Source organism: Vicugna pacos, chromosome 27 (assembly GCF_048564905.1).
Source record: "Vicugna pacos chromosome 27, VicPac4, whole genome shotgun sequence".
Classification (NCBI taxonomy): domain Eukaryota; kingdom Metazoa; phylum Chordata; class Mammalia; order Artiodactyla; family Camelidae; genus Vicugna; species Vicugna pacos.
In genome coordinates, this window is record NC_133013.1 from 26,955,195 (window position 1) to 26,972,026 (window position 16,832).

Below are 16,832 nucleotides of genomic sequence, written 5' to 3' on the forward strand. Positions count from 1 at the left end.
GTTTAGTATGTGTTTACAAACATAAGCTTTGGAGTCCAACAAACCTGAGTGAGTGCTAGCTCCTTGTGTTACAAAACTGAAACAAATGTATTAAGCTTTAAGTCTTAGTTTCATATCAATTAAGTGGGGATAATAATTGGCAGTTCCATAAAACTATCACTAGGATAAATTGAAATAATGTCTGGCACAAAGGGGTCAATAATTAAGAATTATTGTTGGGGTACAAGGTGTGAGAAAATATGGTAACATTCTTGGTATTACTTAACATCTGTTTTACAAAATGCTTTCAATTTTAAAATCAAATGGGAAATATTTTCCATTTATTTCTCAAATATTTGGGTTCTCAATTTGCAACAAAAACTAGTTGTGATTTTAAAATTAAAATTAGAATTCTTATTTTAGATTGATAGAATCAGGCTGACAGAATAAATAAAGGCTGTCACCCTACCACAAAGTGCTCCTAATTTCCAATCTAAGGAAGAAAAAAAAGATTAAGAATAGCACTATTATTGTCATTCTCCAGTCCTAGTAATTTCTTCCTTTTAGAACCAGAAACATTTCCATAGAGAAAATACCCAGTGGAATTTAATCCTGCACTGGAACGAGAGAACAAGTCCAAACAGCTGTTTTGGTGGGCAGGATACACTGAGAAACTTCTTTATTTTGTTTTTACTGAGTAAGTGTCATTATCACGCCCAAGACAGATTTAAAGATTTGTGTGCAAGGAAGTTTTAAGTAATTAAAGGAAGATCTTATTCATGTGTTCCGAGAATACATCAAGCACTTTTTAAAAAACAATCTATTCTCAGTTCTCAGTACTCAAGAGGATATGTTGTAGAAAATACTGAAGCAGAGCCCCCGCCCACCTCACCTCCAAAATAAAGTAAGAAAAACATTAAGCCAGAGTTCCCTTAACACTAAGTTTATTGCAAAACTTACAGATGAGGAGTGTATGAAGTCAACGCAGATGCTACCTGAACGAACACTGGTTTGTTCACATTCTGGTATAAAAATGAATTCCCTACTTGTGTCTCATAAATTCAATTCCACAGGCTTTCTGTTACTTCTAAGTAAAAAGCTGACAATATAGTTCCTTACCTTTCCATTAGCTTCTCTTTATCCCAATTGAAGTGGCTAAGGAGTATTCTTGTGATAGTTGCTGGATTCTAAAGAGGGGGGGAAAAAAAGTCATTTTAAGGTAATAGCACTTCATTGGCATTCAGTGAATTTTTAGGTTGAATCTGAATTTCTGTAATACCCCACCCAAATTTCCTTTCCTAAGATAATACTCTAAAATTTTAATTTTAAGATCAAGACTATTTTAACAGTTTGTCAGGTTTTATGGGATGATTCTAAAGCAGAATTTAAAATAAGCCAAAAAGAAATTAAATAAAAAACTACTGTATTAAATCAAGCACCAATTAAAATGAAGTTTTTTTCAATTAAGATTTAACAAACTGTTACATCAAACTACAAATCAATAAAATTTCTAACACCTTATGTATTGAGTAGTTCAAATGAGTCCAAATCATTTTTAAGCTTGAAGGTCCTTCAGAGATACTTAGGAAAACCACAAAATACCTGTACTGTATAATAATTTAGAGAATATAATCTTAAGTTGATATTTCATTTCTAGAAGGAAAGGGTGAGACCATGAAGTAAACCCAAATTTTATTGCCCTATTATTCAATGCTATCACAAATATTTCTACATCCCATGAAACTAGTGAGCAGAATTTTAACTTCAAATGCAATGAATGGGGCCTAACAGATGGGAGAAGTCTGACTCATTCCAACACCTAGTTACAACGTCTGAAGTGAAATTCAAACCTGACTCTGCTTATTTGCTTTTCATGTATGATTGTATTACATCAAATAACATTTCAAAAAAAAGTCTCTGTATATGAAACTACTTTTATTTCACCCTAGTTAGACCACAGTATTAACTACTAATTTAAAAAGTGATCCTGAAAGAAAAAAAGTAATCCTATATAAAAAGTCATTGAAGAAATCTATTATCCTAAACTTAATACCACTTGTCACAGAAAAATTCACATATTCATATCCCTCAAAAAAAAAAGCCAAAGATGCAGACATGATTAACTCGCAAGCCTCCACTCCATGCACACTTTGCTAGTCCATGTAGGTATTCCTCACTTCTTGGACCCAGACTCCTCCTCTAACACAGCACTCCAGGAAGATACCACCAACCTACAAGAGTTAACATGTGAAAAGAAATCTATTAGCTGTCCCTAAGTTACAATATGTTTATTTGTACAGAATGTAAAGACACTGCCTTGTGTCCAGCTATGTCTCAGAAAAATGATACAACAGGTTTTCACAATAGGATTTGCCTACAACTGAAATAGCTATCATTTAGTCACAGGTAAAATTAAGGGCAATAATCTTACCAGCTGGGAAAATTAAGTCTAGCTATATTCACTGTGATTCACTATAACATTGCAGTACCCAATGCACTATATACTCTGCCACAAGACAGTGCACTGTGGTAAAATGTTTCAGGAATTAACAGTCAGCCTGCGAAGAGAAAAAAGGGAGAGGAAGGGAAACGCCCTCTCTATGATTTAGTGTTGCTAAGTGTTTTTTCCGTGTTCGAGTTCCTAGATCAAAAACTGGTCTCATCCAGAGGTTCCCAAATCTGTTACTGGATCTTCAAAAATTACAAATGTTCTGTTAAAAAATAAATTCATAGATTCCACCTCCAAGTGTGCTCATCACCAAAAGGATTCAGAACATAACACTACTGGTCCCCCAGGATGAAGAAAACAAGACAATTAGTTTTTTAGCTGATTGTTTAAAATTTTCTGTGTAGGTGTAATGTGTTCATTTAATAAAATGCATATTGTATTGGAGGTACAAGCTCAGAAGTGTTTCCCAATAGGATATTACTAAAGAATTTGTCTAAGTCACATAATAATGTCAAAATACCTATGTTCCGCCAAAGCCTTACACTATGGGGTTGGGTATAGTTCACAACACTAACTAAATATATTTCGGTTGCTATCTCAGTGCAGCTGGTTCGAGTCATTTACCTGCACTGCATAAGTAAAGGTGACGGGGGAATGAAATTTATTGTACATCTACTCTATGCTGGGCCCTGCACAATGTACTTTATATACCTCATTTAACTCACAAAACACTCTGTAAGGTAAATATACTTACCTCCCATTTTAAATCTGAGAAAACTATGACTAGGCTCCAAAACACTACAAAAGCTACCCAGTACCATGCAGCTAATTAAGTGGGATAGTTGTGAATTCTAGCCTAGGACAATCTGGATCTAACATTCCTTTGATTATTCCACGTAGGGGAATCCAGAGGAATTTAAAGATCTCACTTAACTACTAATCGTATGTCTAAGTATCCTTTATATCCTCCACCAAAGGGTAATTCAGGGCAGGATGAGGAGGGGATGGCAAAAAGCTAAGAGGCACAAGGGAGCCTTCTGTGGGACTGAAAATGTTCTACTTCTTGAATGTGATAGCTGGTTATGTGAGGGAAAACATTTATCAAAACTCAAACTATACACTTAAAAATGGGTACCTTGTTCATATAAAAGTTATACATCAATAATGTTTTATTTATTTAAAAACAGAACAATCTGACTTCTGGTTCTGGCCAAGATGGAGTAACAAGCTCACTGTAGCATCTCTCTCCCCATGAATTACAACTAAAAACTGGACAAAATACAAAATACAACTAAAAGAGTACTCTGAAAACTAAGTAACAGCAGTCAGATTGGGGAGGGAAGTGAAGGAAAACAAGTAAGGTGGTGGAGAATATCCTGTTTGTTTTTTCTCCTTTATTTCTTGGCTTTGACCCAAGGGTGGGCCAAACAGGGATACTGTTCAGCAGACACGATCAACAAAAACCAAGGTAAGTGCAACTTCTTGGCCAGAGGCTCCTGGAGAAGGTGGGGGAAGAGTACCTTTCTTTTGCCTCCTTTTTCCTCCTAGCCCTGCCCTGAGGCCAGCCCAGGGCCATGAAACTGCATTGATACAGAGGGACCACAGAAACCCAAGAGAAAGCTCACCGCTCTGAACAGAGGAATTAGGAAGAGGGACTCTGGTAAAAAGGACCAGTGTAGAGGAAATCCATTACCTTCTTTTTTTCCTCTTGCCACTTCACCTCAAGACATGACAGGCAGAAAACTAAAACTGGGAGAACTCCATGCTTCTGGCTAAAGGAATGAAGAAAAGGGCCCCTAAGAGACAAGAGAGTTATGGAGGAAGTGACTGAAAAGAGAGAGATGGAGAAGTAGATTCCTAATGCTGTGTATGAACCGAGTTCTGGGCTCACAGGCAAGCTCTGCATGTGTGGAACACAGCCAAAGAAGAACAGGAGAGGCTTCCAGAACAGAACTAAGATATAAACCACGTCCAAAGCCTAGATCAGTCTAAGTGGGAATGGGAAGGGTAACATCAACATAGCAAAGGCTCTGAAAACTGAGAAGATAAAAGACCCTTACCATTGTCTAAAACATCTCAGCAGGACAAAATCTCACACAACATAATATTCCAAACATCCAGGACAGAATCCAAAAGCACCAGACATAGCAAGAATAACAATGATCTGATCAGTTATCAAGGGAGAAGACAATTATTTGATTCTGACCTCAAGATGACCCAGATACTAGAATTATCAGACAAAGACTTTTAAAGCAACTGTTAAAACAATGACTCATTTAGTTAACGGTGAATACCTTAAAACGAATGAAAAGAAATTCTTAGGAAAGAAGCTCAAATTATTTTTTTTAAAAAAAAGGAAAATAAAAAACCCTAAGAACAATGGATGGGCTGAACAGAAGGAAGATGACAGATAACTCAGTGAACTTACAGATATGTCAACAGAAAAGTATCTAATCTTTTTTTTTACATTTTTTATTGATTCATAATCATTTTACAGTGTTGTGTCAAATTCCAGTGTTCAGCACGATTTTTCAATCATTCATGGACATATACACACTCATTGTCACATTTTTTTCTCTGTGATTTATCATAACATTTTGTGTATATTTCCCTGTGCTATACAGTGTAATCTTGTTTATCTATTCTACAATTTTGAAATCCCAGTCTATCCCTTCCCACCCTCTACCCCCCACCCCGGTAACCACAAGTCTGTATTCTCTGTCCATGAGTCTATTTCTGTCCTGTATTTATGCTTTGTTTTTGTTTGTTTGTTTGTTTTTGTTTTTTAGATTCCACATATGAGCGATCTCATATGGTATTTTTCTTTCTCTTTCTGGCTTACTTCACTTAGAATGACATTCTCCAGGAGCATCCATGTTGCTGCAAATGGCATTATGTTGTCGGTTTTTATGGCTGAGTAGTATTCCATTGTATAAATATACCACCTCTTCTTTATCCAGTCACCTGTTGATGGACATTTAGGCTGTTTCCATGTTTTGGCTATTGTAAATAGTGCTGCTATGAACATTGGGGTGCAGGTGTCATCCTGAAGTAGATTTCCTTCTGGGTACAAGCCCAGGAGTGGGATTCCTGGGTCATATGGTAAGTCTATTCCTAGTCTTTTGAGGAATCTCCACACTGTTTTCCATAGTGGCTGCAGCAAACTGCATTCCCACCAGCAATGTAGGAGGGTTCCCCTTTCTCCACAGCCTCTCCAGCATTTGTCATTTTTGGATTTTTGAATGACGGCCATTCTGACTGGTGTGAGGTGATACCTCATTGTAGTTTTGATTTGCAGTATCTAATCTTAACAATAAAAAATTTTTTTAAAAAAGTCTCTCAGGGCCCTTTGGGATAATATCAAAAGCTATCAGCCTAGAATTCTGTATTTAGTTATAGTTCAGGACTGAAGACAAGGATATTCTCAGACAAAAGAAAACCAAGAGAACTCAGTCTGCAGGCCTGCTCTTAAAGGAAACGTTAAAAGAAGTTCTTCAGACAGAAAGAAATGATACCAGAGGGAACTTGCAACTTCAGGAAAGAAGGAAGAGCAAAAGAAATGGTAAATGAGTAATATCACAGACTATTTTTCTCCTCTTACGTTCCTGAAAATATATAAAATTGTTGAAACCAAAAACTATAACATGCCATAGTGAGGGGAAGGGTTAACTGTATGTATGTGCAACACATATGACAACTACAATATAAAGGGACTGGGATAAAGGTCATCTGTATAGCTGTGGGGCTTGTACGTTTTACTTGAAGTGGTAAAAAATTAAGTAGAACGTGAAGAGTTAGATACTTATAATCTCTAGAGCAACCACTTTTTGAAAAAAGACCAAGAAATATGGCTAAAAACACCGATATATACAGTGAATATTTTTAAAATTTCAAGGGGGCAGGGTATAGCTCAGTGTAGAGTGCACACCTAATACGCACGAGGTCCTGGGTTCAATTTCCAGTACTCCCAGTAATAAATAAATAAATAAATAATCTAATTACCATCCCCTAAAAAATTTCAATCCAAAAGAAAGCAGACAAGAAAGAACAAAGAGAAAAATAATTTACAAGACCTAAATTCAACCACATCAATAATTACATTAAATATAAATAGTAAAATTTTAAAATCCACATAAATGAAAGAGAGATAAATATACAAATATCAAATTATTCTTTGGTACACCTGAAACTGATGCCAATTATACCTTACTTCTTAAAAAACAAACTTTTATACTACAAAATGAAAATAAGAGACAGACCTTAGCTTTATTTTAAAAAGGCAAAACTATATGTTGTTTTTTTAACAACCTAATTTTTAATATAATGATATACAGAGACTAAAAGTAAAAGGATGGAAAAAGATGTACCATGCAAAACAGTGATCAAACGAAAACTGCAGTGGCTGTATTTCTACCAAAGTAAACTTCAGAACAAGGAAATTTACCAGTGAAAAATCTCACAGTGGAAAGGTCAAGTCACCAAGAAAACATAACAATCTCAAATGTATGCACCTAACAACAAAGCCTCATAATAAAGCAAAAACTGATAGAAATTGAAGAAAAAAACAAATCCACAATTATACTTGGAGAGTTCAACACTTCTCTCTCAGCAATCCACTGAACAAGTACACAGACTATTTGAAAAATAAACCACCTTCTACCAAATAACCCAAAGGTCAAAAAGGAAGTCTTGAAGAAAATTAAAAAACATCTTGAACTGAAGAAAATAAAAATACAACACACCAAAATTTATACAACGTAGCTAACATCATCTAGGTGGGAATTCATTGTATTAAATGCTTGCTTACGTAAGAAATAAAGATAAACAAATGCCTTTTTTAAAAAAGCAAACTACACCTAAACAAGCACAAGAAAAGAAATGTCAATAAAACTGAAAATAGAAAAACAAAAGAAAGTAAATGAAGCCAAAGCTAGTACTAAAGATCAAAAGAACTCTAGCAAAGAGTAACCAAGATAAGAGACCCAGCTGACCAGGAATTCACAAAGTAGATGAAACAGACCAATTTCCTTAAAAGTCATTAACCTCTAAAATTGAAGAAATGGATAACATTAACATTCTTACATCTATGATACAAAATGAATGAGTAATTAAAACTTTGCACAAAGAAAATTGCAGACCCAAATGGTTTCACTGGTTAATTCTACCAATCATTTAAGGAACCCAAAAATACCAATTCTATAGTCTCGTACAGAAGACAGAAGAGGACGGACACTTCCCAATTCCTCCAGTTCCTATTATAAGACCAGACCTTGATATCAAAATCAGAGCAAGACATTACTACTACATGAACAAAGATGTAAAAATCCCCAACAATCACCTGATAGTTAGAAACGCAGAATCCTAGGTCCCAACCCACATCTACTGAATGTTCATTTCAACCAGACCATGAAGATAAGGTAGTTAACTATGAAGTCAGGTGATGTACACAACCAAACAGTCTAGCTGCTGCCTTTGCCACAAATGCCTCATGATAACACAGAAAGGTGAAGAATGGACAACGTAATGCTGCATTTCTGCTACTGCAGGAACATCTCACACCTTCACAGCCCAGGAAAAAGCAGGGGAGGGGTCTGTGTGCACAGGGGCAGAAAAGGGAAGAAAGATTGAACTCCCTTCAATCCTCACACACACATATATATCTAATTGCCAGCAACTATTTCACATCTAAAATCCTAAATGAAAAATAGTCTGAGAAATAAAGTTTTTGACTTTCTAGCCCAGCAATAGAGAGAAGTATCAGGAGGGTTGAGGAACACAATCACACAATTCCCAGATGGCTTAAAAGCTATATGCATTTGAAAAGAATATACAACTAAACAACACTAATCCCAAAAAGTTTTAAACCCTTACCATTAAATTAGGTCCCTTCAGGCAAGACGTCTGGGAGTCTCAGTCTCCTAACTGACTATTCCTTGAGCGGGGAGAAATCCTATAGACACTAAAGGTAAGGCCAATTTTACATAGTTATTGTGGCACACTGAAAATGTTTCACAAACACACATAATATTTGAGCAACTTCAAAGTACTGTCACTTAACACTACCATGAGCCATCTCCAAACTACCCAAAGATGGCATACAAAAATTAAATTAATTCTGTAAAGTGAACTGAAGCTTTACATGTAGTTACTTCTTCCTCTGGAGGCACTCAGAAAAAGAGATACATATACACTCTCAACTACTTCTCAAAATTAAAACTTAACAGTATTTGAACTAGTACTTTCTCAAGCCATACGTATCTTTTAACCAATACTCTTTCCTTCCCAACACAGCAACTGAAAACACCTCTCCATAAGTGGCAGGATTCTGATTAGCAACTGACTGACTTCTTACCTTATACATATACCTGGTACACAAAATTTTGTACAATATAAACAAGTGAGATTACTTGATAATCATAATGCTTATATTTAAAAAGAATATGAAAGTTTTCTCTAAGTAAACTTGTATCTCACTCTTTTCTAAGAAAAACCGTATTTTAAAATTAAGCAATTGTAAATGTCTTTAAAGAACAAAAAGTAGTCAAAATCCCAATGATTTTGAAATAGACACAAATATACTCCTGTATCATTTAAAGAAAGTTTTATAACCAAGCTGTAACAGACCATGTACATCTCCAGTACATTCTCTTGCCAATTATTCTCAAAATACACAGCTCAATTGTTAAGAATAATGAAAAAGGAACACGTGGCCCATACAACTGGAATCTTCCTCCCTTCATGAAGGCTTGGACATATTTTTATATATATTTTAAAGAATGAAGAGATTTTAAAGAATGAAGGTATCGCTAAATGTGGACCTTTGATGATGGGACTGCACTGAATCACTTAAATTTTAAAAATTTAGTGTATGCATACAGTTTTAGAAGCTAATGGTAACCTCGAAGTTTAATAATCATCTTTGCCACATGCCAGCTGCTACTGATTTCCAGTTCTCTGAGGCAATCACTTTAAATTCTGTTTCTTTTGGTATTTACTTTTATTCTAAATAATATGCTTATGCTCTGGTAGTGACTATCTTTCCATTATCACTTTCCTTAGGAAAGTTGGAGATTTAGCACTCCTACATGCATCTTCTCCCAAATCTTTCTTATATAATTTTATCATAGTTTTTATTTAAGCCACTATTATTGTTTTTAATAATCAACTAACAGGAATTCCAGAAAGAGAGGAAATGACCAAAGCAGTATTAAAAGTTAATTTCCCAAAGCTTTATAAGGACACAAGTCCTTCAGTTGAAATGGTCCAGTAAGGGCCCAACATAACTAATCAGCAGATTCACATTCACACCAATCTTCAGAAACCAAAGATAAGGAGAAAAGGCTGAAACTTTTTTAAAAGTCATCAAGAAATGGGAACCAGACTGGTATTAGATTTATTAGCAACAGTGAATGCAGAAGGCAGTATCTTTTTATAAACATTCCACTCACTTCCCAGCTAGCCAATATAACAACCAAGTCTAAAGGCAAATCTTTAATGTCTTTAACATAATCAGTTACAATTGAGTAATACCATAAGAAAAGTTACATGGGAGTTAAATCAAGAATACAGCCCAGTAAAATGACATTAAATCAAGAAAAAAAATACATCTAAGAAACAGAGGCAGAAAAGCAATGTAAAAGTCATGGTTGATGGCTATGCACGAGCCTTAGAGGGAAGGACATCCTGATAAGATGAGCAGAATGGAAGGTTCCAGGAGAAGGGTAAGTATGATCCAAATGGCCACAACACCAGACACTGCTCTTAGGAAGGTCCAGAGCATCTGACATTAAATCTGTTTTTTAAAAAAAAAGGTAATAATAATCCTAATACACTACTTGAACTATTACTGAATGATATAACATAAAACACTATTCAATGGTGTTGCTTAAAAAAAAATATCAAGCTATGAGCAAACTAAGACTCGGCTATGATCACAAGACAAAAGAACTTTGATAAAACTAAAGTACAGGTGATATAAAGTGGGATTCTCAAAGGTAAGAGAAGGAAGAGGAAAGAGATAATGCCAAAAAATAGTGGAAAGAAAGATGTATATTAATTAAAGCTATAAAGGTAATCATCTGAAGACATAATAAATAGCTCTTCATTTTTTTGTTACCACACTCAAGTATTACTCTTTTTTTAAAGAACAAATAACAGGTTGGAGAAAAGAGCTACAATAACTACCACATATTAAGAACTAAGAAAAAGTACAAAGGATCTGAAAAAGCAATTCAGAGAAATGTTAAATCAAAACAACCAAGTAGTTATGTTCTATCAGACTAATGAAAATTTTAGGATTAATAGTGTCAGCAAGTGTATAGAGAAAATGATAGTTCACACACTGCTAGTGTAAAGATAAACTCGATCTGTTTTGGGAAACATTCAGTCTTTATATTTATAAAAACTGTGAATGTCCATACCTGAAGGCCAGCAAGCTCACTTTCAAGGTTAGGTTACGTCAGAAAGGAAAAGGACAGGAATGAGGTGCACACAATACAGAATAAACACAATGTCCAACAATAGGGTCCCATTAGAAAATACTGTACAATTGTTAATTCCATCTTGTATCATTGGGAAAAAAACCCTGCAACTTGCAGAATAAAGTGGAATTGGAAAAGGAAGTGGGAAAGAATACAAATATATAGCTCATTATTTTTCTTCTAAAATACAGTATTTCAATTGCAGATTAAAGTTCATTGATAGAAGCGTAAGAAAGCACTTTAAAAAAATAAAATTGTAGCAATGATTTAGATCCAGTTGAACAGTTCCCATATTCACCTCCCTTACTAAAAATTCCTGTTCATAAAGACAGATTACAGATTTTGTAAAAGTACCATCAACATGCATTTTTAAGAAGGTAAAAGCTGAAAACTAGTTTTGAAATGTGAACAGTGGCAGTCAGGATGACAACATACCTAGGTCTCTAAAATTCAAAACTATTTTGCTTCATACTGAGTTGGACTGCTAGCTTCGATAATTTTGAAGAAACTATAGATTCATGACTAATACTCGTTTCAATATGCCACACTCATAAAAAATTTAAAAATTATTTGTGATTTATTTAGATCATGAAATACCTAAAATAGATTTGAAAATAGCTGCTAAATATGAAATTTAAAAGTTAACCAAAAAGGTTTCTAAGTCCAAAAAAAGGCCATTTTAAAACACATCAAAACATTTTATTTTTTAATCCATATACTTTTTTTATAGTCATTAATAGTGTATTTTTTATTTTTTTTTTCCAAAACATCTTATTCTAACACTATTGATTCAAAATACCTCTACAACGGTACACCATGAAACTTCACTTTGAAATATGTTTCCACATTCAAGAGACAGCAGGCTAGATCTCCTAATATAGTATATAGAGTTTATAAAATTATTAACATCAGCTTTTTGGGCTAGAATCTAGGTTGTAGATATCTAAGATCTTAGGTTTTATAGTCATTTTGAAAAAGCAGCAATCTTCACTGAAAACCAAATACCATCTTTTATCTGCCTTTTCATTTGGGAAGACTTGAGAAGCAGTATATTAACCTATTTAGAAAAACATAACCCCTTCCTTTTAGAAGCATAACAGCAGAGAAATGATGCAAATATCTGTATCATTCAGCTCTATAAAATCTCACTTCACAGCCCATCTAGAGTAATACACAAGCAATCTAACACTTCATCATAGCATATATAAGCCTTCCATCTTGAAACTTGCCTGTGACTGAGGTCCTAGGACTCAGTATACAAGTGCTATTTATTGCTCTCTCGTTCTAACCCAACTTTTCTAAAGAAAGAAGCCAGGAATTGCTATTACAATTGCTATCATTTAGCAAGTGAATGGATACAAATATTTAAGTAAACAGTACAAATATTTAGATAAAAATCCTTAAACTTCCTTACATAAGTTAAAGAACCTGGAAGATTTAGATTATTTCTATAAAAATATAACCAGACATATAATATTTAATAAACACTCATGGCCAAATCAATCTATCTTTCCTGCTTCTCCCAGTTTTACAAAAGGGATCCTATAATTTCTGAAAATCAACCAGGTCCATGAATCAAGCAATTATCATAAATATCCTCCATTTAATCATTTCTTCTATTATTCAGCATTTAAGAAAAAAAAGATAGTAGCAAACACTAATTTACTTTGTTGCCTAAGTGCCAAGCAAGCTCCTGATATAGAAAATAAAACTGCACCCTTTAGAAACAGATATGTCAAATTTGTCATGTCAAAATGGGCTTTCCATAAAGATTTACAGGATAAATGGTGTGCCCTTAAATAATCAGGTACTTGCTGCCAATATGTGTGCACGCATACATGTGTTTAATGATCCTTTAACAACTTGTCTTGGGAATGATTCTGTCCTACCTTTGCTGCTGCAGCCCGCCTGTCCTTTGCATCACTGAATTCATACTTCTGGAAGTACCCAATATGCACTGTAACAGACAGATGGACAGATCAATGGGCCACAGCGGCAAAGGCCAGACAGACAGACTTGATAAAAATTAAAATCAAGGTATATAAAGGGAAGGGGGAAACCAATAATCTACCTATTTTCTATAGTAAAATACCTCAACTTCAGATCTGCAACCCTCCCATACACGTACCCAAATAAACTATTCTTGATTTCCGTATTATTCCCTTCTTTCAAGTAGAAACAGTGTCACTGCCATAGGTAAAATAATCAGTATTTTAATACAATCAGCAGTTACAGATACAGCAGGCACTTCTGCAACCATGCCACATAATTTCTTCAAATAGAAGCTGCTCTTTAATACACAAGAAACTATCACATTCAAAGAAGACTTTCTATGATAAAATTAAAATGGCAATTACTACACATAGAAAATGTCTACTGTAGCATCAGGACCTATATGATTAAAGTACACTACAGGGAATCACTGAATGAAAGTCGTATTTCAGCATTTTATCATTCTACATTTTCCTGTCTATGTAAAAATGTTTGCTAGCACCACATCTAGATAACTTTAGGGGTTTAAAAAGATATGAGTGCCACTTAAGCCAACTACCAAGATACAGTACGGTATTTATATACAAAACTACCAGCAGAATCTTTAAAAGTCACATAGAGCTCTCCTGTTATCTCAAAGCCACGCAAATGAATATTCTTGCTTCAAAAAGCTTCTAAAAAGCTATTTTTTGAAAAACACCTTTACAGCTCAAAATGCTTAAGCTTGGCTTAAGCTTCATAAAAAACTTTCATCCAAAAAAAAAAATTACACCCGTGTAAAAGCTATTTTAATTTAATCAAATACTGTATTTTTCATGTTATCTAGAGTACAGATCCAAGCTACATGTTTAAGAAAGATTAGGAGAAAGTACTTCCCCTTCTATTTCCAGGGAATCTAACCACTTATACATTTCTATTGTAACCCCTCAAAAACATGAGTAGGTAGTGAATAATGATAATCAAATGTAACGCATGATCCTTGACCAAATCCCAGACTAGACCTAGAAAAGGCATAAAGATGCATTGGATAACAGGAAAAATGTGAATGTGGTATGTATTAGATTTTTTTCTATGACTACTTTATTCAGATACAATTCATGTACAATAAAATTCACTTTCAAAGTGTATGATTCAGTGGTTTCGATTATATTCAGAATTGTGACACGCAGCTGTGTCAACCATTACTTGTAGAACATTTCCTCTTCCCTAAAAGAAATCTCATATCCATTAGCAGTCAGTCCGCACTCTCTCCTTTCTTTCCCCACCCAGCCTCTAACAACCACTGATCTACCTTTTGTCTCTCTGGATTTGCCTATTCTGGACACATCTTATAAATGACATCAGGAGGCCTACTGTGACTGGTTAATTTTGCCATTTCGTTTTACGTATCTAGGAAGGCCAATTAGCTGAGAGGTTGCCATGGACATCAAATAGGTCTGTCTTACTAAAGAAATGGAGAGGAACTGTCCATTCAGAAAGTTAGTCAAATGACAGCTGCTTAAAGCTTCAACCACTCTATTACAGACGAGGAAAGAGAATTTATTAAAATTAAATAACTTATACAAAGTCAAAGAGCTGCTAAAAGGCAAAGCTGGAACTAAACAAGTTCTATATGATGCCAAAGACTTAACAAACTAAGTTATTTTGTCCCCTAACAAAATAAGCCACCAATTCTCACTGATGCTACCTCCTAATACCCTGAATACCTCTCCATCTCTGCTTTGCTAACTTCATCATTTATTTCTTGCTCAGATGATTGTAGTAAACTTCTCACTACTCTCCCTGCTTCCTAATATCATCCTGTTCTCACTTACTCCCTATACTGCCAACAAAGCGGTCCTTTGAAACACTAATGCTGTATTAAAAGTTTAAAGTTGCTTCACCTGGCCCCATCTCATTCAGCACCATGCTAAAGCCTTACACAAACTGCCTACCTGTCTAGCCCCAGGTCCTAACACACTACTTGCCAGAAATTTTAGCAATATTCAATTCTTCACTGTTCACTCAACAACCTACACCATTAATAGCTTCTGCCTTTGTATATTCTGTTTGGCTCTTCCTCCTCTGTCTGGAATGTCATCTTCAACTCCACCTGCCTAGTGAGTTACTATTCATTTTTCAAAACCTAGCTTCAGACCCACTTCCACAAGTCCGCACAAGTGGAAGTCAGTCTTTCCCAGAAAAATAGCATTAAACAGTCTTTCTCTGACCTTTGTAAATCTACTGCTGCACGTACCACTGAATTAAAATTTATTTATACATGACTCCTTACAGAGTTGTTCACACTCCCCAGCACAGTATAGCAGCTTAAAAAAAAATTAGGTAAAAATCAATCAAGTATTCAAATTATATATTGTTCCCAATTAAACTGAAGCATTATTTATAGGCAACTATTAACCTCAGAAATTCATAAAATGACAATGATATTTAGGGTCTTAAAAGGGAGATAAAAATCGGGTTAGGGTAAAGGTGAAGGTTCTATTTCTAAGAAAAAAGTATTAAGAATGAAGATAACAGTAGTGATTACCTCTGAGGGAGGGAAGCAGGTAGCTGAGATACTAAGGTGGAAGATTTTTTACTTTATCTTTGTACTTTTTGAATTTTGAGCCAAGAAAATATATGCATAGCCAATTTTTTAATCAAAAAAAAAGGTATCAATAGTCTCAGAATACTACAGCTGTTTAAAGAAATGTTTTTTAATCACAGGCTATGGAGGAGAGTTCAGTCATACCTGCCCCAGTTTGCAACTAGCTTCTGCATTTTGTTTTGGTTGCACAGAATGAAGAAAATCCTGATTCACAAAGACAAGAAGTTTTCAGTACAAGTTCAGGATATTCTTCTCTCAAACTGACCCAGAAGCTTTAAAAAGGCAGCAGAAAACATTTTATTCAGAGCTGTCTAGTTAACATCATCTAGCAACTGCTTTTATTTTTATAAATGCAGAGTCAGAGGAAACTAACAGAACTCCAAACCCTAAAACTATTAATAATACAGTAACATCAAGATGAGTTACCTATTCATTTGTTACTGCAAAACATGCCAGTGTCTGCAATTAGGGTGTGAACAAGCATCTGCCTCTGCCGTGTCTGATGTTTATTTACCTGAACAGGGTGTGTATGTGCTGCTGCAGTGCTCCAACTCCTGTAACTCTGAGCAGACATACACAGGTCTGAATCCAAAATAGTGCATAACAACTTTCCTAATCAACAATCCTTTAACAAGCAAAGCAGAAGATATATTCTGGATTCTGCACACATGAAAAAATAGTTTAACATACTGAAACTCTCCAATGTGTTAAAAAAAGAAACTCTTTAAAAATTATAGAAAGGCTATCATGAAGAAGGGCTAGAACCTGGCAGGCTCCAGTGAAAAGCTACAGAGACACAAATACTAACATGGAAAAACTGAAAATCAGAGCTATTCCAATATGAAATGGGCTCCCTTTTATAAGTAGCTATGGTGGTTTAAGTAACTGCAGAAGCTTAAGAACAGGCTCAGGGATCACTCAACAGAGAGGCAGTACCTGAGAAGTTGCTGGCCTGGATAACCTTTAAAAAGCCTTTTCACCGTTGTTAGTCTTGTTAGTGAATCAAAAACTGTGTTGATTCTGATATGAATCAAATATTAGCAAGTCTTACTGTCATCCTTCATTCTTTAGCTATCGTTTTACATGTTATACTTTCATTAACCTTATAGAGTCCTACTTTCACCCTTTTGGCTTTACAGTTGGGTGAAATGCAACATTCGAAAACAAGCTTCAGACATGCATATATTCCAAGTACCCAGTATAACTGTATCATTACAATATGAGTTGAGATGATTACAGAAAACAGATAAAATGTTTAGGGCCAATGAAACAGAATTAGTATATTTAAAAGGTAGGTTAGACTGGTAAGTAACATATACTTTCTCTTCAAAGGAATGTTAAGTCC

At 34.9% G+C, this 16,832-nt stretch overlaps 1 protein-coding gene across 2 annotated transcripts in view; it reads right to left on the reverse strand.

Moving 5' to 3' along the window:
- The window catches only part of ARIH1 (ariadne RBR E3 ubiquitin protein ligase 1), an 82,956-nt gene that overhangs the window by 47,534 nt on the left and 18,590 nt on the right, over nt 1-16,832 (reverse strand). Inside the window, exons 2-3 of one of the 2 annotated variants that reach the window (XM_072951076.1) lie at nt 12,798-12,865; nt 1,099-1,166 (exon numbers count right to left, since the gene is read on the reverse strand). In XM_072951076.1, coding sequence (XP_072807177.1) covers nt 1,099-1,166; nt 12,798-12,865 — 136 coding nt within the window. The remainder of the gene's footprint in view (nt 1-1,098; nt 1,167-12,797; nt 12,866-16,832) is intronic. The other variant, XM_006213737.4, reaches the window with a different exon arrangement.